General features: G+C 43.2%; 1 protein-coding gene across 3 annotated transcripts in view; it reads left to right on the forward strand.

The window, feature by feature from the left end:
* trio (trio Rho guanine nucleotide exchange factor) overlaps positions 1–26,193 on the forward strand; it is a 254,652-nt gene that overhangs the window by 22,615 nt on the left and 205,844 nt on the right. For all 3 annotated transcript variants that reach the window (XM_065431400.1, XM_065431401.1, XM_065431403.1), the window contains exons 13-20: positions 676–867; positions 5,068–5,190; positions 7,108–7,299; positions 7,756–7,925; positions 8,143–8,314; positions 10,511–10,672; positions 14,954–15,136; positions 22,679–22,798. In XM_065431400.1, the coding sequence (XP_065287472.1) occupies positions 676–867; positions 5,068–5,190; positions 7,108–7,299; positions 7,756–7,925; positions 8,143–8,314; positions 10,511–10,672; positions 14,954–15,136; positions 22,679–22,798 (1,314 nt within the window). The remainder of the gene's footprint in view (positions 1–675; positions 868–5,067; positions 5,191–7,107; positions 7,300–7,755; positions 7,926–8,142; positions 8,315–10,510; positions 10,673–14,953; positions 15,137–22,678; positions 22,799–26,193) is intronic.

Consider the following 26,193-nt stretch of genomic DNA (forward strand, 5'->3'; position numbering starts at 1 on the left):
CATTCTGGTACTATTATTGGGTGCCAAAAAAAAAAATGTGCTTGAACACTTGAACGTGAACTTGAATGCAGATTCTGCATGCAAAATAATGTATTAAGATTTGTCAGTCACTGAAGTACGTAAAAAGTAATATTATAAATTTGATGGGGTCTTGTTGGGTAACTATGTGATCAGGCTAGTCATTCCAGTCCTAGATTGTGTCTAGCAAGAACAATCAGTTAAAAGCATTAGTTGATTGTAAAGTTGTTGTACATACAAAGTGTTAAAAACCCAATGGGATATGCAGTTTGGTAAAAGGAATAGTGTGCTGCAATGTTACAGAAAATTATACTGTAGCTTGTGAAATAAACAAGTCTTAGCATTCTTCCACTGAAGCGATAATGTGTGGAAAACAAGGAATGATGTTATGTTGCACACACTGGTACTGATATTAAATCAGAAAGTGATGAACAGGAATGCACAGTTTTGAGAAACCCCTAACATTTTATCTATTGTTGTATAATTGCACCGTCATTTTTGTTCCCATATAGTGTGATTGAAAAATCAGTTTTTTGGTGGCACTGGTGTTGTAGCTTTGCAGGTTCGGGGCTAGTGTCACAGTCACATGCTTGCAATCACACTCTTGGCTCTGACAAGGGAGTGTGACCAGCACGTGATTCATTTTGAATTTTCCAGGGAGCAGCTGAAGGCAAAAGCTTGCTGTTAGGCTGTCAGGCTGGCGACTACTCGGAAGGGGCCAAGCACGTCCTGTCAGTGATCCACGAAATTCTAGGCCAACACCGGGCGCTTGAGTCCAAGTGGCACACCAAGAAGCTGAAGTTGCACCAACGGCTTGCACTGCGCCTCTTCCAAGAGGATGTTCGTCAGGTAGGGTCTTTCTAACTACTCCACACTTGCTTCATGAGTGAAAGTTGCATTTGAGTACAATTGAGCTTTGTTGTAATGGAGGCGCATTCAAAACAGAAATGCCTTCATGATGTCGAATACTCGTTATAAGCACACGCACTGCAATTGGCAAAAAGAAGAATCGCCATCGAGTCCATGTGAAAGAAAAAAAAGCTTGATGCCTCCAACAAACAAGCAAAAGTCTCCTGTCAATTTTGATCACCCATCAACACATTGCTGTGCCTACACATGACATGTCAATGTTAAATTATAAACACTAAAGCACATTTGTAATTTAACATTAGCTTGGCTTGGCTGGCTTGCAGCCAAACAAACCAAGCCATTAGCCAAAATGTGCATGCACATCCGGAATGTACCGTTGCTGAGTGACATATTTTTGCTATCTTGAGCTGTGAATGAACAAGTATTCACTTAGCTGTAACCAATATTGTCCCAGATCTTGCATTTTTGGTTTCGTTATGAACAACAGAATACTCATTGAAATTAAATATTGCCAACCAAACTTTAGATTTATTTCCTTATATTTGATTCGTTATATTCATGTTGGCTATAGGCTGCTTTAGCAGAGTGTTTACGATCTGCTACGTTCAGATCGACATGTTTTAACAATTCGCACATAGCCACTTTGCAGAATGCTAGCAGTAATGCTAATGCACATGTGCACAATGCTCAAATCGGCAGCTAAATGTAAAACACTGCTCATGTTCTGCTGCGAAAATGATTGAGCGGAGTGTTAGGGTGTGTCTGCTTGGTTTCTTTCTCATTTTACAGCCAAGCTGAGAGCATGTCGCTGGCATATGTGAAAGATGCGTTTGTTAAATAGGTGAAATCAATGCAGTTCATGCAGCCACCAGTGCCCACGAAATGTGAGCGGAGCGTGAGCAACACTCTGTTAAAACTGTCTTATACCGAGGTCTGACTGTAGTCACTGCAAGATAACTTTCATGTTGAAGTGAGCTCTAGATATTTCTTAAATGAATCATCTGTAGCTTTGGACATTTAAGGCAAATCTCAAAATGTAGTTGACAATTTTTGTTCCATTGTGTTTTTCAGGCTGCTTAATTTGTACTAAGCCCTTGCTTGAAGCTTTTTGATTCTCTGGACAAAACAGTACTAAAGTGATGTAGTTTCTGAGAGGCAGCTAAAGAGAGTCATTCGTAGAGTGCTAGACAATCTAAATAAGACTCGTATAGAAGACCTTATGGAGAAATGCTGCCTTTGCTCACCATTTTGCTAACAAATTTAGAACGCATCATAAAGAACTTTTGCAGCTATCATTAGTTTTATGCGTGGTGTGGGTTATCTAGAAAGCGAGCTTTGACTTGCCATAAGATAATGAAGTTATGTTTAGCGTATTTGACTTTTAATTTTTGTTATACTCAAGCATATTCTTCCGTGCAGTTTCAGCATTATGCAGCACCGCATCATCAAATGGTGCTGCTCGTGATGAGTGCTAGTGACTGTAGGGTTTTTGATGTGATTGGCTAATGGTGTTAAATGCTTTAGGTAAAAGATTTGTGAAAAATGTTACCAGCAGAAAAATTCAATAGGAGACGAAGAGCAGACACAGACACCACAAACACTTGGAAAGGCACAGAAAATAGTGATGATGTTGATGTCAATGCCAGGCCTTTTCGACTTTCTGTTGAGCTTTGTGCATTTAGTCAGTGTTGACCAAATGTGGTTGGGCGTATTTCTTGTTACCATGAATAGTTACCACTGAATTGCTTATTAATACCCTAAACTAATTCCTGATTAATCTCTGGTGTATTCACAGATTCTTGTGTTTTCATAAGGCAAAGGAATCTGACATTCAGATGGAGCAGGTGGTTCCATATAACATTTGATGCTGTAAATACAATTTGCATTAATGCAATCTGATTGTCATAAGGAGGAGTGCCTTTTGGACGAAACTGCGACTTTTTTTATTTTTCACAATTTTCATTTCATGTTTTTGACTCGCTGTGGTGGTTTCTGTGGTGACTCGCTGTGGTATTCTGATACTGAGCACAACATCACAAGTTTGATTCTCAGCTACGGTGGCTGCATTTCAATAGGGGCAGAATGCAAGAATGCTTGTATACTTATTTTTAGGTGCATGTTAAAAATGCACCAAGGGAGCTAAATAATTTTGCATTTCTTTACTACGGCATCTCCCATAGCCTGTGTGTGTTGCTTTGAAATGTTGACCTTTTAAGTGCTGACAAAGAAGTCCAGGAAAAGCATTCAGGAAATGACTTTATTTTAAATTGCACATGTGAATAGCAAAGCTTTTGCAGATTGGAGATACATATATTACATGGGGGATAGTAAATTCACAACTTGCGTCTGAAAATACGAAATAACAAGAACCGCGTCTGTTGACCCGAAATTTCAAAGTTTATAGGAATTCAGGTCTGTCGCAACTGCTCGATGCTACGGGTGCATTTTGGAGCAAACATTTGTTGAGAAAGCATTGCAAATCTGAAAAGTCAAAGTTCTTGAACTGCGGCTGTGGAGGATTAGAAGATTGCTTTTGTATGATCTCATAACACGGTATGAGGCAATGTCCCATACTGCTGTGCCGTATCAAAACTATCATTGTAGCCACTGACAACAGAGTCATAAATGCATCTATAGCAATAAAAACACTGCCATCACTTTCAATGCTTTCATGCAGAAGCAAATCATCTTTGGAGCTTGACGATGGAATCAAATGAGAGCTGTGCTTTTACAATGGGCATGGCAACATGCGACTGGCATCTGCCATTATTAAGATCTCTGGTGGAAAAATGGAGTCTGTAGGCCCGATGGTAGGGGCCAATGAGGGAACTCACCATAACGTCAAAATGGATTGGATGAGCCCAGCCAGTTAATGGCCCTTGAAAAGAGTGCCCAAATGCATGGATGAGACAGACTTGGCTCCTTTTGAAAAAAAAAAAGTGACTGAGACTTGCTCATGGAACTTCACCAGGTTCCTCACCAGGTCAAAGGGCCCCTCACCAGGTCTGGTCATTTTGAGCTGACAGGCGCAGAACATACAATGTGCGGTTATGATTGTGTTTGCAAAGTATTACATCGCTACTCGCCACGGAAAGGTCTCAAATTTCAATCCAAACGCCGTTTTTCCTTTCCCTTGTAGCAATCGCGCTCCAAGCCGAACGGCGACGTACTTGTGTCCCTGCAACTACGTACTCGAGTCCGCAGTGTGACGTCAATCATAGAGACACGTAACTTCGAGAATTATTCAAGGCAACATCTGTTATTTGTGTGATCTGTTGCTTGAATTGACGAATTGAAGTTTAGAGAATAAATAAAACACACAAACAGAATGTCTGTGTGTTTTTTGTTTTTGCACCGAAGCAAGAGAGATGTACTTCCGCTTTGTCTGCTTGTTCCCATAATCGTGCAGCCACGTGCGCAGGTACCGAAACTATGCCATTTTCTGCCGTGTTCCAGCACGTGATCATGCTCTGTGATCCGCTTGTGTCTGCCTCAGTATTCGTGTAGCACTGAATTATACCGGTAGTCATGTGTCTGTGCATAGCGTGCAAAATCGTGCGCTGCGTGAAACAAGAGAATCGCAACAGCTTGCGCACGACGCCGTCACAGTGCCAGGGGGGAATGAGGAGAAAAAAGAAATGAAGGTGGGGCCCATGATGTATGCGTCACGCAATCCTCGAGGTCCGGTATGAGAGAACACAAGGAAGGAATTTCGCTTGCGGAGGCTAGAAGGGGCAAGTGGAGAGAGTGTCTCGCTTTGCAGTGGAGCTCGCCTTCTGAAATCAGGGGTTCGTGGCCCTGAAATATTTCTATCTCGGCTATTAATGAGCCAATTTGAAAAATTTTTGCGGCAGAATGCTTCCTAGAGGACATGTAACAACTTCCCGCGTATGACCAAAATTTGGCCTGGTGAGGAGCCCCTTAAAGTGGTAAAACCCATTATTTCAATATGAACTTTATGTTTTTGTGAAGCGTTAGCTCTGGGGGCTAAAGTGGTGGCGGCAGTGTTATTTGCATGCTCTTCGTTTTCTCTGTGGGCACACATGAAGAGACAGGGAGCTTACCAAACACTGGCTCAATAAAATATGTTCTTCCACTCTCTCTCTCCTTATGGGTCTGTAGGTATGTTGAAAGTACTCGTAAGTGTGCATGCAAGTAACAAATGCTGTTTGGTCTTAGGTTTTGGATTGGTTGGAAAAGCACGGAGAGGTCTTTCTGCGGAAAAATCCAGGAATAGGGCGGAATTTGGCTCGTGCCAGAGTTCTGCAGAAGAGTCACGAACACTTCGAGAATGTTGCTCAGGTAGGATAGTTTGTAACCTCTGTTGTCATGGCAATTATATACATTGTAAAACTAACCATGTTGCTAAATCTACTGCCTTGGTTTTTTTTTTTTTCATTAACAGGATAATGTATGTATTGGTTAACTTTTACTGCTTGAAGTGTGGAAATGAATATGGTGTTTGCAGTGTGGCGGTGGTGGTTCTGGTGGTGGGGTGGGGAAGGATGCATTTATTTTTCACTTTTGGGAGCCTTTTTTCTTTTTTGATGTCATTACATGATACGTTGCATGGTGTGCTCATTGTATAATCAAAACTATATAATTATACAACTGCAATTGACATTTAAAAAATGGATGTCATGAGTGCTGTTGGGAGTGCAAGTAGTACTTCTGCTATGCTAACATACCACGTTCTGTAAGTTGGAGCTGTATGATGAATAGAAACATTGGTGCCATTCTGTTATTGCTCATGTTTACTTAGTGAGAGTCTGCATTTGTTTTATTGCCTCACCAGTGCCAATACTGCACTGTTGAACACATGGCCATGGATCTACTTGGCAGCCTGTATGGCTACGTTCCATTGGGGGAAGAATGCAAATGTATTTGTGTCGCAAAGTTCTAGTGCATGCTGAAAAAATTTGGTCTAAATCTAGATATCAATCATGATGACTCCTGTATTGGATGGCTGCAGCCTAAATGGGAAAAATTAATTGCTCAGAACTTGTACTAGAGGTGGTAATGCTTTTGCTTTTTAGCCATAAAAGTAGTGTACAGGTAAGAATCGAAGCGCAGTTTCAGTACTAGATAAATGGGAAAACTAGTGGTGTTTATGCTCAGATTAACTAGAAGTTTATTTGGGTGTGATTGTGGCACCTATTTAGTTAACCTTCATTGGCTGAATTTATCTCCAGCTGTTCTTTGCCATATATGTTATAGGCGATAGACAGTGTGATGCGGCCTTCAATACGCAAGTACTGCTCTTTTCAAGTGCAGGAAGTGCCATGAATGAGTTGATCTGTGTAAAGCCTCCATTTGTCTGAAACACGCCTGATAGAGGTGCTGCATGCTTTGTCACTGAAACAAGCATTTGGGAACTGGTCTGGGAAGTGCATGCGTCATCTCCTTTTATGCTCAATTAAGTCATACGTAATTCCTGGTATTCCTATGCCATTCCTTTTATTTAGATTGTTGTTCTATTTGTTTGGATTGCCAAACTTCATAAAGAATGTCTCATAATGACAACATGATAGGTAATTTTATGCAGGACTTGTAAAGTTCCTAGGGGTCACTGCAGTAAATTAATTGATTGTCGCCAGTAAAAGATGAACTGCACATATTAAGGGATATCTTGGAATTTGCACTAGCAGTGTGGCATGGGGTACGGGATATCTGTTTGTGCACAGTGCCTGGGTCCTGCATGCTTTTACTGACTATTGTCTGTAATGTCGAATGAAACATTTGTTCCTAACAAATTTTTAAGCCAATATAAAGGGACTTAGAAACTATGACACTTGTTGGAGATGTTGACAGTGGGTTTCTATTTAAATGCTCAAGAGGATCCTGAAACACTCTTGTTCCTTTCTCATGTTTTTATGGCTTCACAATATTTCAGTGATCCCGCTACATAAAAAAGTGAAAGCCGCCATAGACTGGCTCCTTTGAATTACAAAATGAAGTGCTCTTGCATTTGTATTAGTGAAAAAGATGGAAAAGGCATAACATTGTCGAGCATTACTGGCTGAGCATGAAAGGCATTATTTCCCATTCTGCACTAAGCCCGCCCCTCTACAGCTTGGTGCAGTTGCAGTGAATAAAGGTAGTGGGAAAGCCTGAGAGACAAGTCGCAGCTTTGGATAAAGGTGCTTCGGGGCCCCTTTGTCGTGGAGGTGAAGAAGGGAGTCAAACAACAGGTGTGCTGATTGATGCTCGTTTACCCAGAACACGTACACAAATGCGGAGAAGCTGCTGGCAGCTGCGGAAGAGTTGGCACAGACGGGGGAATGCAATGCAGATGAAATATGCGGTGTGGCCCAAGATCTGGAAGACCAAATCACCAGCTTTGCGACCCGTGTTGAGCAGCGGCGGCAGCTTCTGCAGCTGGCTGTTATCTTTTTTACACACGACAAGGAGGTAAGCTGTCTCATGAATCCATTGAAACAGTAAGAGTTTGTCTGAATTGTGCAATTAGTTGGGCTTACAGATAAGCCATAAAGGTTGAAGTGAATGCGAGTTGAAAATTGTAATCATCAATCTTAACTGTATTTGCTTGTGGTAATGTTGTATATTTCAGCAAATGATGAATATGTGCCTAAAATGAGAACACTAAATTACTTGGGTGCTTGATTTCTTTATCTGAATTAACTGTTTCAGTTCTGAGCTTTCAATTTTCAAGGAAGTTCCTGCTTGTTATTGTTATTCCCCTGAAGTAGTTCTGCATTACTATCGTCCTGTACTTGAATGAAATATGATAGAGGATTGCTGCGTCAGCACATATGAGTGCAGGTTGTAGTGCTAAGAGAGGCTGTTTGCTTGTCAACACTTGACTGTTTACTTATCGTTGACTGTGTTATTGTGTATCAAATGCAGCTGAGCAGTTGGTTTGAAGAGCTCAGGGCAGAGCTTCATAGCAACAAGGTGGCTGACTCTCTGGAAGCTGCAGAGCAGCTGATGGAACAGTTTACACAGCAACGTGATTCCACTATTGATGCTGCTGTCAGTACCATCAGTGAAGGAGAGACACTGCTTGAAGAGCTAAGGTTAGTGAATGCCTTAAAATTTCTAGGCAGCTTTTTATTTTACTTGAAAGACGAAGGTGTAGAAAATTGGCTGCTGATTTCTTTCACTGGCTAGAGAACCTCCTATACAATTTCTTTTTGTCATCAAAACAGGGTCAGCAAATGTAAACATGTTAACATTTCATTGCAGCAGCCAAGGGCTATATCTTGTTTATTTGTGTCTCGAAATTCTTCACAGGAGCCTTGGCATGAATGCTGAAACTGACACCACCGGGTCATACGTGGCAGTCGAAGGAACCTTGGAAGCTCTCACACGAACTCGGCATGAGTTGGAGGCACTATGGAGCAACCGAAAACTTCAGTTAGACCTGTGCCTTCAACTACGCCTTTTCGAACGAGATTCAGTTGAGGTACAGCTCTCAGCACAATTTTCACCACCCAATTGTGCAATGAACATGGGAGGGGTCTTGAATTTCTCATATTAAGCTGAATTTTGGTTGCACCTGCATACTGTAGTCACTTTGGCAATTTCTGCAGCACAGCGCTCACTGCATGGTTTGCTCTTTCTCTGTTTTTGCAGAAGTGTTGTTATTGATCAGGACTGTTAGTTTGGTATTTTGTTGTCAGGTGCCAGTGGTATTTTATGGGGCAGCTAGTTTAAGAGAACCTAAATACTGACCAGGTATAAATACAGTGAAACCTCATTAAACCATAGTTGGCCGGAGCTCAGAAAAAGTATGTACTAAACGGTAGTACTGCTTAACCGAAATAGCATGAGATTACCCACTTACCTGTCAAAAGTGGAACTTGGAGAGAGTGTGATGAAAGGGGGGAAAAACATGCAGTATTGTTTCACTTCGCGTGACAAAAGTGTTATTTTCGTTTTGATGCCGTCGCGGCCTAGCAGCAACGACAGCAGCCTGTTGTCGGCTCAGTCATGACTGGCTCATTTGTGCAAGATGCGCGAGGCAGCCAATCGCAGTCGAGAATTCCGATCTGGATCGGGCTTGATCGTGATCAAAAGTGTTCACCAGTATTACTGAAGCTGCAAGCCAGCTTTTCAGCGAGCCCCCTCTTCTCGCCAAGCACTTGCATGGCAGATTCCTCGTTGGCGTTGCATGTTCTCCGTGCACATAGGCGGTAGTGTTGCAGAAGTCACAGGGCGCCTTTTTCATTGTGGGGTGCTGTTCTCATCGCGGCGATTCCATTCATGAGGCTGACGTAAAGCGCAGCTTCTGCCACTGTCGGGCCTGAATTGTCCGTGCCGTCGCTTTTCGTGTCGTCCTAGTCACTGTCGCTGGTCGATACTTCAACAACAGAGGCAACGATGGTGAGAAGTCGAACCTTGTGGCCGACATCTCTTCACGGTGGTGGCAGCGCTGCCCAGCAACTTCTTCGCATTTTAAATGCCACACACTGTAGCCAACAGTAGATCCTTGTCGCGTATCAGCGCCGACATCTTCGGGTCACGTTCGATAGCACGAACGATGTCTATTTTTTCTTCTATACTGAGCACTCGCCGTCTTTTTTGTCTGAGCTTCGGCATGACGCAAGTCCTTCTTTGCACGACGCCACAATGCTCTATAACACGGCGCCGAAGTGACGCTGATGTTGATGTGGCTTCACGCGCAAACGCACAGGGCGCTTGAAGGCCGTTCTGATCTCTGAGGCTTGTTGTTCTGCCGGGCCGCCCGATGGAAAGCGGAAACACTTTCCATTGCGACAAAAAGTGGAAACACTACATGTTAACTGATACGTACGCAATAAGCTGGTACAGTTTATGCAGATACAAAACACATTATTTTCCATGGCTGCTGAGTTGGCAATTTGGCTTTACTACTTTTAAAACGAAATTACTGTTTAAGCGGGTATGGTTTAATGAGGTTTTACTGTGTCCCAATATCTCAAAAATCCAATATACCTGAGTTTCAGACTACTGAACTATGCGTGTGCCATATGGACAGGTGTAAACACTTTTGTGTATGTTGGCGTGACTAATGCCTTTGCTTTCTCTTATAAAATTATGTGGCGTGTGTATGCACAGTGCATCAAATATATGTGATACAGTAACTTTCATCGTGTACGCACCATACCTCCAGCTTGTAATGTTTCTTGGTAACTGCACAACAAACATGAATAAAAAACATACAACACAAGTGCCAAGTAACAATAGGCTCTTGTTGAAATGCAAGGCGTATGCACAATGTGTGGGTGCTCCAGTGGTGCTAAAGAACAAGGTTGTGTGCAGCTGAAGAGACTCTTGTCTGGTATAAAACACTGTGAACAAAGAAAACTGAAAGCAGAAGCAAGAAAATTAGGCTGGCATATAACGTAACTGCCTAAGTAGGCCACCTCTTTGTCAAGCTGATCAAGGGATGGTCTGCTAACTGGTGTCGGGCCCTTCTTGTGAACTGTGTAAGGTTTGAAAACTTAATGTGTGCTTCCTGCACGTGAGACATGAAGAAGCTAGTATCTCATGCATTCTCATGTTCTCACTATTTGTTAATTAGTGCCAGCATGCTTAGTTCTTTACCCTATTGCTGTTCTGCCATGCTTGTATGGTATCTGTCTAACCCAGTGTTCCTGGTTTCTTTCTTCGAGTGCAGCTGAGCTCTCAGTTTGAGCTGTGGATGAAGGAGCTGAACCAGATGGAGCTGAGCCGGGAGCTGAGCCAAGCAGAACGGCATTTGCAGCTACATGGAGACAGTGTGGCCCACATGCAGCAGGCGGTTTTCCAGCTGTTGCAGCGTGGCCAGGAGCTGTCACAGGCAAGGCTCCATGGCTTGTTGCTCATATCTGCTGCATGGACATAGCAACACACTGGCTACAATGATCTCTCTTAGGAACTAAATTATCTCTATATTTCTTAATGGGAAACATACAAATGTGCATACATTTTCCTTTGCCATGGTGCAACAGCAGTAGCTATCAAGAAGCACTATACTCCATTTCAGTAGTTCTGTGCAGCAGAGCCAAGGCTGTGCAACCCACGAGCGCAGATTCTTGCGCAGTAGTGCCAGAGTTCGGAACCTGTTGGACTACTAAATGGCTTTGACAAGTAGTCTTGTTGGCAGGTGTTTACTTTGAAGCTTCTTTGCACGTTTCAGGGCCGTTTACTGCGTGATTTTGCATTGCTCTCTAATAAAATATTTGTTGAGCCTCTGTGATACTCCACTTGTTTGAATGAAAATGAGCAAAGAACAAAAAAACAATTGCAACGCTGCCGTACAGACATTTCATGTCATTTTATTACCTTGAGGACTCCTCTAGGGGGTGTTATATAAGGGGTGGATATATGCAGAAACAATTTTTAACAAAGGTAGCCACATGTTAATTCTGCGACAGATAGTCTTTTACATTTTGAAGAAATATTGTCAGGCAGGTGATAGCAACAGTGCTGTGGGAAAGGTCATTCCAATCGGATGCTGCACATGGAAAAGAGGCGGAGAATGTAGCTGTGGGGCTGCGTGTCCGGGCGACTTGAAGGGCATGGCCGGTACAATGAGATATGCAGGCTGGTGGGATGATATACTTACAACAAAGTCTTGCAAATGGTAAAGGAAGTTGCATAGTAATCCACTCAGAATAAAAGGAAAATGCATCCTTGGAAAATTTCTCAAGCTAATCTTACATTCTCTGTAATCTTTACTAATATAATTTGTATTTAAAAAGTACAAGTTAATTGCTTTGACAATGGCTAAATTCATATGGGTAGTCAGCAGAGCCACAAAAACCATGGAGGGCTCCCTTCTTGGTAGTGCTTCATGCTTCGCAAGACTTGCTTGTGTGGTATCGTTCCAAGCTGCTCTTTTACATGAAAAGAATAAGTTGGCGTTAAACATGCGTGGAACATTGCGGAAGGAGTACGGTAAACATGCACAAATTCTAATGAAGAAAATGGGTGCACTTGCGAAGGTTAGCGAGTGCACTGTGTACAAGTGGATGTTACAAGAGTGATCAAGGTATGGCACCACCATCCCGTACGACACACTCGCCGAGTGCTCCTTCTGAACCCTCCGCTTCCGCTGTTTCCGCAACCCTCCTTCTCCTCTGTATTTCAATATATATTGAAGTACACCTTTTTGGTGTCAGAGTGAATATGGAATAAATTTTCTACTGCTGCTATCACAACAGCTGATCTTGCTGCGTAGTTGCACTCTTAGTAGATACTGCTGGTAGCAAAACTGCAGCGTTCATTGCTAGCAGACGACAGGGTGTGGAAGGGCACCTTCAAGATGTGTTCGCCCCCCTGATTAGTAGAAGCCTGTAGCTTCCTCAGTGCTGTAAGGAACTACTGAAACTGAGTATCAGTGCATTCAGATGAAATTGCTGATAGGATTTCTAAGCATGCAAGGCAGTTGGTCCAAAGTCACCTTTGTGATTGAACGAATTAGAAACATGGGGAAATTTCTTTGATTTAGAATTTGGACTGAAGAATGCTAGTGTGGTCTTAGTGTGTACACGTGACATGAAGCATCTTTCAAAAGAAGTGAAAGTTGGGCTAGTTGGGAATTATTCATTTTTAAACTGCGGTGCGTACAAAGGACGAAGGACACAGGCAGCGCCTGTTTCTTAATTTGCCAATGTTCTTTGTCTTTTGTGCAGACTTCAGTTTAACAATGAAAGCATCTTTCCCTACTTGTTCTGTGCCCTGTGCTTCTTAAGAGCTTTTTAGTGCTGTGCTACTTTTGATGTTATTTGACATGCCTTTACTATATACTGACTTGCTTTCAATATCTTTTGAATTGCTTTTCATATAGCCTTTGGCACATTTTTGACATTCTTGCAATTTTCCTTGGTAGTTTAGACAACCACCAATGCTTTCTTCAGACTCGCTCTGCATGCCTGTGGCTGGCTGCGACCACCTTTGCTTATTTTGGTAGCCTTCCTTTCTAGCCTCTCACCTCTTATGTCGCTAAATGGTGCGATACATCACGTTGCCTGATCTGTGCCATCTTTGAACACTGCTTATCTTTGTTTGTCTTGCATGGAGTTCTGCTGTCATGATCTTCTTGCCTTACCTTAGTGGGAAGAGTGGCAAATGGCTTGGCGTTATGACCGCAAAGTCAATTAAAGATGCCTTCTTCAATGCACAAACAGCTGTGCATGAGTGCATCTACAAGCACAGGTGCCCATTTTCATTCACACTTGCATGCCAGTGCTCTGTTTTTAGTAGCTGTGCATAGAATGCAGCTTTCAATACGAGCTTAAATCGCCACATGTAGCCAAAGCAAGAATTTTCAACTGGTATTTCAAGTTGCGTCTATGTGGTTCTAGTCTAAATGATTTACGAAAATAATTTTCTGCTGCAGCCGGGACCAGTTGAAACTGGTTGAAGCTAGTGAAACTCGAAGAAAATTAGGGTAGGTCCAGTTGGCACTCGCCTACCAGATGTACCTTCCTTTTTTCCTTTCTTTTTTGATAAATGGATAGGCATGAACAGACACACATATTAGAAAAGCAGACAAGATGAGCAATCATCTTGTTAGCCCCTCTTTTCTATATGTGTGCTTGTGCTTGACGTCCATTTATCATTATTTTACCAAGGCTCACTCGCAGAGCTCTTTCATACAGAAGGGTTTTAGCATGGCACTGAAGTGGTAGGACGAGAAGAACAGCAGCAGACCACCACTCCTGTTTGCATATGCAGTTAGCAACCAGAGTAAACTGGTTGCTTCCTGGCTCAGTCAGGCTGCAAACTGTATGAAACCAGAATTCACAACATGCATACATGCAAGGAGACAGCATGTTTAGAGGGTGAAACATGCGGACGTGCTTATAGACAGTGACTCCACACCAATAGTGCAGAACTGTGACAAGGTCCATACTACCAGGGATGAAGAGGCTTGTGCAACAGTGTTAACACAAAGAAAAGTAGTTGTTCGACAGCACGAGCCAACTCATTACCGAAATATACTCTGAATGATTTTGCCTTGCAGTGCCATATTGAAGAATCCATGATGGCGTACAATCGTCCCCAAAATTTGGCGAGGCAAGCGAATGCGTGGCTGCACTCTGCACACAGCACCAGTGCAGTCGTGCATCAAAGCAAATCTGCACAGACGCAGTGACGTCTCAAGTTGTGGCTTCGTGTCGCCTGCTACAATGTTTGGGCACACAGATTGAAATGTTTACTGGAGCTGACGATGTAGTGTACTGGGCTTGAAGTGGTTAAAATGATATCTTTTTGCATGCCACACACAAACATAAGGCTGCCTTGGTGCGATGGTGATATGCTACTGAAACCATAATTTCTTTACTGCACCAAGAACATCCTTGGCAGGCCCAAGTAAAGTAGTAGACGACACCAAGCTACGCCTCTATGTTGATATAAATTATTACTCTTACACTGATCTAAAGTGTATGTCTGTGAAGGCCACTCTGCAAATTATTTAGCATATATTAGTTACAACAGCTTGTAAAACACTGTTTATTTGATGCCTGAGGCTACGACAGTTTATGCACGGTTAAAGCATGAGCACTTATATTTTTTCAGTGAACTACTACTTCTTGCATGTGAAAGCTAATGCCACACAGTCTGCGGTGGAACAAAATGTGCAGTTAACTCCTCTAATATCGTTACTGTTGCAATCACAAGAACATCTGGTTGTCAGTGTTGTGTTGGTTGCTTTATGCATACAAAATTGATTTCACTTACAGGAAGAATTATTTGTTCATGACATAACCCTGACAGCCAACTATCCCTGGTAAAATGTTAAATCTGGCCAGCTGGAAAGTTTTCAGGTTCCATGTCAAGCTAGTGCGGGCCCATCAGCCAGTCAAAGGGTCCTAGGTGTAAAATGGCCTCTCCCAGCTTGGCTGGCCTCGGCTAATGATAAAACGGTCCTAAAGATGGTGTCAGCTGAGAACGTTTGACTGCCTGCTTAAGCTTGATGGGCTTTAACTGATCTAGCTGAAACCAGTTTTATTCCCAACTGGTCCCAGTGAAACATCTTAACTTGGGAGGCTGTCACATGCGAAATGGTCTAGCAGTGTTGCATTGGTGCTCATTGACTAGTTGTGACCTCATGCCCCATTGTGTACAACAGGTTTTGGAGTCGTCAGGTGTCCAGCTCATGGCAGACAGCCAGTACGATGCCCAGAACAGGATCCAAACCTTGCTGGAATTCCTGCATGAGCGGGAGATGGATATAGAAGACCTGGCGGAGGTGAAACGAGTTCGTTTGGAGCAGTGCATTCAGCTGTGTCAGTTGGAGAAAGATGCCAATCAGGTAAGAGGTTTCTATTGTGGGTTGTCAGACATGTTTGAGCGGATAATTAATTTACAGCCTTACGTTGTATTTTGAGCGCTTGTATGTGCCTACATTTTACAGCATTTTATAGTTGCATGTTTCGTAGGTTGTAGCTTTTTAAAGCGAAGCTTTCTTGGTCTCTTCCCTCAACTATTTCACTGTTGCTGCTGCTGCTGCTCTCAGTGTATTGCATGCCGTGTGGGGGGTGGTTGAGAATGTGTTAAGGTACATGGTAGGGATGCGGGAAAGGTGTCTGAACCCTTTCCAACGAGAACTTTGAGGACGTTGCTACAGTGTCCTCTGGATGGCAGTAATTAGGCATTAGCCCCCTGCAAAAGCATTGCAGGAACTAAAGCATTTACTTTCGTGCTCACTTGCAACAGCCCAGAGGGGAGGTGGTATTGTTGAAAGAGGAGACAGAATGCGTAAAGCCAAAGTTCTGACAAAACGGGTGAACAATAGCCATTCTTTGCTCGTGGCAGCTTGCATACGTGGGTTGATTGCAGGAGAAGGGAAAGGCGCCTTCAGAAAGCGTGCTTCATATAGGTGCTGAATATGGGGGGGAGGGGGTGTGCTCCAGGGCCCGAGCCCTGTCAGAAGTTTTCCGAGGGGGGGGGGCAAGCCTATTTCCCCCCTCCCCCACCTAAAGTGTCATTACCAGAGTTTTGTCACCCACATAATTTGAGGTTTCTTTTGCTTGCCTCTACCTTTTCTCCTATTTAATGGGGCTAATAGCTTACTGCATCATTGTTGGTGCAGATGCGCACAGCTTTTAATTCATAATTTCGCTTTAGTTCTTCAAATCCTGACAATAAAATGACAAGCGCATTAGAACCATCAGTGGCGGCTGTCTCATCCATATTTTCTCACTTCAACATTGCTTTAAATTTCCATTGTAAACACCATGCACATACAAAATATATTTAAATATATATGCAGGACAAAGTTTATTATATTTTTGAAAGAGGAGGAGTTAGCCAGTTAACAAATCTTTCTAAAGCTATGGATAGCCTATGCCTAGAAAATGAATATGTTGCTGTATGTTCACCTCACTTCTAATTGCTTTGTGTGCCTTTTTGACCTTGAAAGAAAAACCTGCAAACTTGAGTGATCCCCTTGGCAGAGTCTTTTATCAGTGGCGTGTGAAATGCACCTGAATGATATGTGTTTCAGTGTTGCTTCTCTTTCCAGTAAGCAATGTTAATGACTCACGAAAAAAAAAAGAAGAGAAACCTTTCCAATAAGTTACATTTATTACAGAAGGGAACATCATCACTTGCATGCAGAGGTCATAAATATATAGAAGGTGTCCCAATTAACTATGATGCACCAAAATAAAAAAACGTGCAATTGCATTACTTGAAGAAAACCTAGTGCATATTTCCAGTACAGTGGAGTAGCCGCCAGTAATTTTCTTCGTTACAGAAATTTATTTAGGTAATTATAATTAATTATCTAACTCAAGACATACTATCCTAATTATCAAAGTGTCAATTAATGTAGGCACAGACAATAGACATATAATTGCGATAGTTTCAGCTACATACTAATTGCGTACGAATTTTTTCCAACTGATAAAGAAACCCCGCTAAATATGAAAAATACTGCGTGACTGCACTTTGACCTGCATCATAAAGCAGTGCCCTTGAACAGGCTCCTTCCGAGTCAGAAAAAAATAAAGGAAATAAAAGAGAAAAAAAAAGTCGCAGTTTCGTCCGAAAGGAGAAGCACCGATTTCAATAGCAAATTAGTAGAGAGCTATACGATGTAAGGATAGTAGTTTCATTGGCCGCATAAATTCCTAAACATTCGCTTACAAACTAAATGAACAATGATATAATCTGTAAGCACGACTGAACGAGGACATAGAAAGAAAGAGACAGCACTTTCTCTGTGTGTCTGTTTCTTTCTACATCCTTGTTCAGTCGTGCTTACACATTCTGTCATGGACTCAAACCAACATGCCTGCCAACTATCATCTGAAATTATGAAAACCTGAGACAAACCGGTAGTTTCCAGAAACAGCGGCGGAGGACTCCATCCTAGCCTATGCACAGATGTAGCATTTATGGCCTCAAATCCTCATGCTAGCAGGTGGGATGTGGCGGCCTAAGAACCAATTTCCAAGTCATCAGTTTGGAGGTTTCTAGATCACTCGGTGTTTCACTCTTAGCAGCTTAACCAGCACCAGTGCTTGGAAAATAGGGACTTGAAGAATCATCTAGATTTCTTGAATTGGGACCTCACAAAAGCCGACGAGTCACTGGACATTTTGAGCAACATCATGTGCACCGATGAAGCTAATCTTTGCAGAAACGCCCAGGTAAATTTCCATAATGAACACTATTAGAGAGACTCCAATCCACACTGGGTTTATAAAACGCACTCGACACAAGTATGAGTGGTCATTCAATGTATGAAGTCGAGAATATGAGGGAAGTCCGTCTGGTCGGGATGAAACGTACCTAAAGGGAAGAGGTCTGGACACCGACCAAAATGGTTTAAAATGGATATTTACATTTGACTTTATGTTTCGTTTTGTGAACAAGGCTCCCGTTGGGGAGCCAAAATGTAAATGTTGATTTTAAACCATTTTGGTCGGTGTCTGGACCTCTTCCTTTTAAGGTCATTCAATGTGTGGTGCAGAATTTACGCCGGTGCTATATTCGGTCCCATCTTTGATCACACACTAACTGGACAGCAGTAGGGGGATGAAATCCTTGAAGGAGTAGTGGATGAGTTTCTCAGCAAAGTCCCCCTGTCAGGTCTTCCACTTCTGTGGTATCAGCAAGCCAGCACACAGCAGCAGCCATACATGAAACTGGATGGGTGAAACTTTTCATGCACAATGGTTTCGAAGGCACGGGCCTGTAAATTAGCCGGCTTGGTTAGCTGACCTCTCTCCGCTCAATTTCTTTCTTTGGGGTTATATTAAAGATCGTAATTACGTGTTTGAGACGATGACGTCAGATGAGCTCAAGGCAAGGATAACGGATGTCTGCCATAGAATTTGAGCGTTGGTCATCAAGAAAGCCATTGAAGATGTGATAAAGCGGACTCAGTACTACGTAGTGTCGGATCTTGAGGACAATCCCAATTTCTGTCCCCCAGATTTTGGACCTTGCCGTTGGGTCCGGGAGCTGGCCGAGGTTGAGGAGGACTTGGAGATGAAAAACTGGAGGTTTATTTACATTATTTAAAGTGAGAGTACAAAGAAATCAACAGTCATAAATTAATTACGGGTCAGCAGCAACTCGGACGCTGCGGCCCGTGGCAAGAAGCCCGAAGGAGATGAATGGAGGAATGCTCTAGGAATGCTCTACTGCTGCTCCCGGTCTCTGGCTTTTAAGCCCTTCGGTGTCTTGAAGTCACGTCACGTTCAGCCAATCGGCGAGCCCGCTCAGGTGACGCCATTTTCGGCCAATCGGCGAGCCCGCTCAGGTGTCGTCATTTTCGACCAATGGTAGGCGTCTGTGCGATTGTGTCACACCCGGCGCACAGGGTCACTCCTTGGGCCCCAATTGTCCGAAGGCTTACTTCTCTCTGCGGTATTGCCTGCCCAGTCTGCAACTGCCTTTACAAAGGCGGATGGGGGATTGCTGCCAGGGCTTCACGATGCATTACAGCCATCTTGCCTCGGGACCCACATTACCTGGAACAGTGCCAGGCTCTCGCTTCACTTTCGGGAAGAGTGGAGCAGTGAATAGCTCCACCTGCGGCGCACGAGGTCGGGGACGCCAACTCGTTTGCACGTGCCGCGCCTCGGGAACGGGGTAGATCTGCTTCTGCGTTCCTTACTTAAGTGTGGCGCGATTCGATGTGGTCTGGTGCGCTCGAAGTAGACTCAGGAAAAGGTCCCGTATCTAACAGTAGCTGCAGAAGGACACCTATTCGAATATGTCCTCTAGGCAGCATACAGCTGGTGTTCAATGGCACTTATGAATTCACAGCTGATAAAAGCGTACTGAAATCTGATGGTTTTCTGTTTCTGTAGTTTTTTGTGCAGACGTCCCGATTGCCAGTTTGGCTTATTTAGAAGCGATACATTTACTTGAACGCATCGGTTTTGCCTTTTCTCTACACGTGGGTCGCTTCCCCATCTGTTTATATTGCTTTTATTTTTTCCCATGAGCTTGTTCTTGCTGCAGGCATACACTCTCAGGAAAAATAATACCGTCACTTTAATTTGGCTTTCCTCCAAAGCTAGTTTCTGGCGCGAAAAACCGCTGTGTGGGCACTCTTTCGATGCAGTGCGAGCAGAGCCGATATTTTGAAACATTCTATGCTGATTCCATTGCTTTTCGCGTTTCGTACGTGGTGAGAGAGGAGGTTCAGCCACATTATCAAGTGTTTTGTTAACAATGTAATGAGTAGGCCTTGAGAGACGGATAATAAGTGTGACATAAAAATGAGAGGAAGGAATAACTCGTAATGTTTTCTAAACACAAGCGGAGACACATTACATGTTGTTCTTTTTTTTGCATCATTTTTTCATTATGGCTGCTGGATTGTCTGGACATGGCTTATTAAGCTGAAACCGGAGCTGCTGTAGAGCCACTCTATCAAACCAGGCAGAAACGATGATGATGAGCGGGGATTTGCAGTAGCGCCACTTCGTGGGGCATCAGGGAAGCTCCGTTCAAAACAAAAATGGCGTTCAGCAAGTCGAACCATGCACCGGTCAGAGTCGGTACATGGTGCTCTCGACCGAGTTGGCTCAAGGAGTGTCCGAAAAATCAGATTAGAAGTGGCAAGGTGTCCGAACTTTCGGCAGTTGTTATACATTATGGTCTATGGGGAGAATGGCGGTGCCGCGAATCTGACCGAATAATCGGGCATGTCCAAATTTTCGGAGTCCGGAAAATCGGTCGGCGACTGTACAATCAATGCATTTTACCGGAGGCTGACAAAGAAACTTGTGAACAAATTAAGAACTGTGCAAAGACCGATGGAACGAAGAATGCTAGGTATAACTTTAAGAGACAGATAGAGAGCGTTTTGGATCAGAGAACGAACGGGTATGACGACGTTCTAATTGACATGAAGAGAAAAAAAAATTTGAGGACACTTAAGCTTTGCCTTCAAGAGTGGAACACGATAGCGCATCGCACCCCGTTCGCACTGCTCGCTCAAAACGATCTACACAAGCCAAACATCGTGATCGGCACAGACAGCCGGGCCACGACGCGCCATGAAGGTGGACGCCTCGATGTGATTGTTGTCTATCTCGCTTGGGAGCACCATGCAGACGCATGACTCCTCGCCAGCAGCACGGCAAACATCGCAAGGGACGCTTTCCCACCAGACGCGCTACGGTGCAGTGATCACGTCAGAGGCGTCCCGCATCGGATGCTGCACCTAGGAATCGCGCTGTGAGTGGAAAGAGGAGCTGCGTCGCCTAAACACGAGGGTTCGAGTGATGCACGCTGGAAGTTGGAAGAGGAGAGAGCGCGAAAACTTATTAAACGCAAGGGTATTGGGGGATCCTCGCACTGGTACCCGCACGGCCGCAATACGCTCAAACGAGACGGAGGGGATAAGCGGGCGAGTGCTGCGCCACATGTCGGGGCAGCGCCGTACATTGCAAAGAAGGGGTCTTCTGTGTTTGCTGCAAGATGGCTCTCCATGTGCGCAGAGCGCAGAAGAAATGTAGCGGAAACGTACTTCGCTACTCGTGTAAGTGCGACTTCTGTAATTTACATGCTCATAATTACCGATATACACCTCAGTATAACTTTCTATGGCAGGTATCTAAGGCAACACCGCATTCACTAGTGGGATTTTTGTCCCACTTTGAACCATCGAACTTGTGGCTGAGTGGTAGCGTCTCCATCTCACACTCTGGAGACTCTGGTTCGATTCCCACCCAGCCCATCTTGAAAGTTGTTTTTTATTTATGAATTGCCTTCCGGGATTTTTCGCTCACAGCCAACGCCGACGACACTGGCTTTTCTGCAACATGAGCTCCTTAACGCTGTCGCTTTAAAATAGCGCTGGGCAGGTCATGTAATGCGTAGAGTAGATGACCGTTCAACCATTCGGGTGACAGAATGGCTGCTAAGAGAAGGGAAGCGCAGTAGAGGATGACAGAAGACTAGGTGGTGCGATAAAATCAGGAAATTTGCAGTGCTTTAGGAGAGTTTGCAGTTGGGCTTGGTTCGTACATGAAGTTTAGAACAAAAACATCATATTTGCATCAGTGTAATGCAACTACTATAGAATGCGAGATATACCTTTAGGCAACTCAGTATAAAGGAAAAATGTTATTTATAATGTGATCCAACAGTGTGTAATGCAGCCGTGACCATAGACTTACAATGGCATTATTGAAGCGATGTGATCATGTGGCATCACCTGTACATGTGCTGGGGCAAACATAGGCATATATTGTGGTAAAAAATTGCACATACCACTATGTTTGCTATGTTTGCTTATACGTTCCAGCAGAAGCACTGCACCAAGCAATCAAATGTGCGAGTAGATTGAGGTTGCTGCTTTTGTGCATTGAGATGGTGTGGACGCTCATCATTTTAGAGGATTAACTCCAAGATAGGCTCTCTCGCAGTAGTTTGGCACCTCTGTGTCATCACTCCCGTTTCCTTTCATTGTGTTGAGCGTCATTCTCGTTTTACGAACCCACACCATCTTCCATTGATAGGTTGGCTATTCCGCAAAACTTAATCAATTGGTAGTTGAGTTCGTTACCTGCAAAAGCACAAAACTGAGACAAAATAAATCTAATATTTTATTTTAGGCATCATTCTAAACATAGTACATGGTGCTTGTATAGGTTGGAAATTCTGCAAAAGCTTGTTATATTTAATAAGACTTTGTACCGCTTGAGAAGTCTGCGCACACACCATTCAAAACCATGTTCTAAATAAAGCACAAATTTTTTTTTATTGCAACTGTGTATAAGGAGAAATGCAGGTGCTAATAGAGTTGGGGCTGCACAGGTCTGCAGTAAACTAAAGCACAAAAATAGGAGAAGGCAGACATTCCAAAGTAGTCCCATTACTGGATACACTACCATGATGCATGTCTGTGCAGCATCAGTATTTGCCTGGATGCGATCAAAACTGGCTGCATTCTGGCCTCTTAGTGAGTACATTGATGTTCTTTCATAAAATTTTATCATAACACTGTGCTTCATTTGTAACTACAATGGTCCTTATGTGGGTCCCAGCCCTTGTGCAGCTGCACAGTATGATAGTTTATTGCACATTGTTTTATGCTAATACATCCTATTTTAAGTTTGTAGCTATGGTTGCATCACACATTGTAAACTTGCACAATGATCATACATGCAGTTAAAAAAAATAGAGTTGTGAAAAGTTACTTGTATTAATATGCCAGTTCATGTTATGTGCTGGTTTACACTTAGAAATAATGTAAAGCTGTTAGTGAAAAGGTAAGAGAAAACAAAGCACATTTTCCCTTCAAAGGGGTGTACTTTGTTGCTGATGTTGTTGGCATGTACTATGTGACACCAGATGGCATTGTGTGGCTTGTGTTTTCCAGGTGAACACATGGATCAGAAATGGAGAGGCGATGCTCTCTGCCACGTTTGCGATTCCAACTTGCCTCACTGAAGCTGAGCAGTCACGCTCCCAACATGAACAGTTTCAGCTGGCAATAGAGGTGAGAAACTCATTGTTTACATAATGGCAACAAACTTTTCAAGACGCTCCAAATAAACCTAGCCATTGTCAGGCAGTATGTGTGATGGGCAGAATAGATTGTGTTGTTCATCTTGGCTAAATATTCATGCTATGTGAGCTGTGTAAATTATTAAAAGCTTCGAGTATTGCTGATTTTCTTATTTGCCAGCAATGACATCATTGGTATTATTGTCATATCATTGATAGCAGTGCGCTGCTGCAAAAAGACGCCTTGCTTAACTACGTAGAGCTGACCTTGACTCACTTGAGGTCATTCAGAAGACTTGCGATGCCAATGTCGAGTTGAGGGTGTTATAGCGAACACTAAGCTTTGTTCTGATACTGCAGTGCAGAATGAATGACACAAGAGGATACATAAGCAGTGCCAACTTTCAAATGTTCTTTATTTTTCATTTGAACTGTTCACTGCTTTGGTAACATAGCAAACAAATGGGAAAAACAGTGAGCATGCATACAGGAACTGTACTATTGCACTCAAGAGGAGTTGCAACATGGTATACACATCCCATTATTCTTCTAAACATGGGTGCTACCACTAATTGAAATGGTGTTCAGTTCACCTTTTGGAATTTTTCGTGTCTGTCAGGGAAAAAAAGAAAAGAAAACGAAAAAAGTGCATATCTCCTTTGGAATCAGGCATACAACACACAGCTCAGTATTCATTTCAATAAAGAAAAGCACAAAACAAGCGTCAAAACCGCATGATGGATGATAAGGTGCCTGTGAACAATGCAAGGCACGTTCCTTCTCCTTATGTGTGTTTCCCAGTAAAGATTACGGTTGCATAAGCTGTTCCGGTGGGAAAGGGGCAACAGCAGCATGTAAATCAGTGAGTGGTATCACCAAATGTCATATATAAAAGGGAGACCTGCCTAGCAACTAATTCAGTTCATTGCAAGACTGCTATGGGTAGACCACGCAAAGTTCAGGCTCTCAAAGAGCAGCGTGAATATGATGAGCGTCGAAGAGTGCAAAATCATAATGCTCAACAACGGTGTCATGCTAAGACTAGGCAAAACAAAACATTTCATATGCCCATCGACGGCATTTGAGTGATTTTCTAACAGCTTTGCTGGCCATCCACTTTCGCAGGGTTGGGATGACGAGTCAATTTTTATGTTGGCACTTCCGTGCAGCTCCTTGGGCCACAGGCTCCCTTGTTGCAATTCATATAGAACATGACGGTATATCACAGTTGCAAAGAACACCACAATTCAAGACGTTGAAGAAACCACTGACATTATATTTATAAAAGAATAACCACAAACGTAAATATCATTTAGCTCTGTTTTTAGTGGACTGCTGTATTTTTGATGCCTTACAAGTCTATTAGCATGCGTTGTTGCTAGCAAACCAGGGAAATGATGTCATGCTGACCCAGAAGCTGCACGGATAATAATAATAATAATAATAATAATAATAATAATAATAATAATAATAATAATAATAATAATAATAATAATAATCAGCCCATATTTATATCCACTGCAGGGCGACGGTCTCTCCTAGCAGTCTCCAATTACTCCTGTCTTGCACTAGCTCGTTCCAACTTGCGCCTGCAAATTTCCTCATTTCATCACCTCTCCTAATTTTCTGCCGTCCTCGACTGTGCTTCCCTTCCCTTGGCACCCATTTTATAACGCTAATCATCCATTCTACCCTACCCATTACATAGCCTGCCCAGCTCAATTTTCTTTCTCTTAATGTCAACTTTAATAGTATCGGCTATTCCTGTTTGCTCTATGATCAACACTGCTTACTTCCAGTCTCTTAATGTTAAGCCTACCATTTTTCATTCCGTCGCACTTTGCGGGGTCCTTAACTTGTTCTTCAGCTTCTTTGTTAAGCTCCAAGTTTCTGCCCCATATGTTAGCACTGGTAGAATGCAATGATTGTGCATGACAGTGGTAAGCTCTCACTCAGGATTTCATAATGCCTGCCATATGCACTCCACCCCATGTTTACTCTTCTGTAAATTTACCTATGTATGTGATTACCTGTGAGTACTTGACCTAGATAAACCTACTCCTATACAGACTAGGGGCTGACTGGCAATCCTGAACTCTTGTTCCCTTGCCAGGCTATTGAACATTATCTTTGTCTTTTGTTTATTAATCTTCAACCCCACTCGTACACTCTCTTTTAAGGTCCTCAATCATTTTTTGTTACTCGTCCCCAGTGTTGCTGAATAGGACAATATTATCTGCAAACCAAAGGTTGCTGAGATATTCACCGTTAATCCTCACTCCTAAGCCTTCCCAGTTTACTAGCTTGAATGCTTCCAAGCATGCAGCGAATAGCATTGGAGAAATTGTGTCTCCTTGCTTGACCACTTTCCTGATAGGTAATTTTCTGCTTTTCTTGTGGAGAACAAAGGTAGCTGTGGAATCTTTGTAGATATTTCCCAAGATATTCACGTATGCCTCTTGTACTTCTTGATTATGCAATGCATCCATTACTACAGGTATCTCTACTGAATCAAATGCCTTTTCATAATCTTTGAAAGCCATATAGAGAGGTTGATTGTTGGACAATACGCATTTGCATCCCAATGCCACTTTTGTGTTTCAATCGTCACATTGTGAAGTAGAAAGTACTTTGCCTTTGCTGCTGCCAGTGTTGTGTGTGGGTTGTGTGCTACATTGTCTGAATAACGCTATACAGTTAAGCCTAGATATAATGAAGTGGGTAAAATGATCAGTTTGCTTCGTTATATTGAAATTCGATTTTTTATACAAATAAATACTGTTGCCGATGGATTTTTGTTACATAGAAGACATTGAAGTCTTGAATAAGAAAAAAGATACAGTAGGTACGGTTTCATGCTGTGTTGACGACGTCTTGATATCAGCGGTACGAAGTGAAGCCAGCCACGCTTTCGTTTCCACTCCGCCCTTGCGGCTGATAGTGTCACCCGCAGTGGGACATCGCTATCATGAAAAGCGCTGAGAGTGGGGAGCGAATACTTCCTCTCTCTCTCTTCAATGCTTCTCAGAAGCTTAACATTACGTGACCATCATTACTAAACGTGCAGGAGGACAGCGCACGTGATGTCACGTCATCTTGCCACACCCACTCTTTGCATACGTGGCAGATTACCTGTGTGAGTGCGCAGGCTGCATGGGCACTCAGCTGCACTGACAGCCATGCGCAGCCATAGTCGCGCTTACCAACCTGAACACCCCCCCCCCCCTCGCGCGCGCTTGATTGTGTTGCCATGAGCTTGCTCCCCCCCCCCCCTCTTTTCCCTTGCTCGCGCGTGAAGATGGTGCTCATCAAGCCACCATCCTTCTCGGCTCACCCTCGTACCCTCTCACTCGCACCCAAATCATACAGTGTGCGTAGCACAAGAAT

This window comes from Dermacentor albipictus, chromosome 1 (genome assembly GCF_038994185.2).
Source record: "Dermacentor albipictus isolate Rhodes 1998 colony chromosome 1, USDA_Dalb.pri_finalv2, whole genome shotgun sequence".
NCBI classification, from domain to species: Eukaryota; Metazoa; Arthropoda; class Arachnida; order Ixodida; family Ixodidae; genus Dermacentor; species Dermacentor albipictus.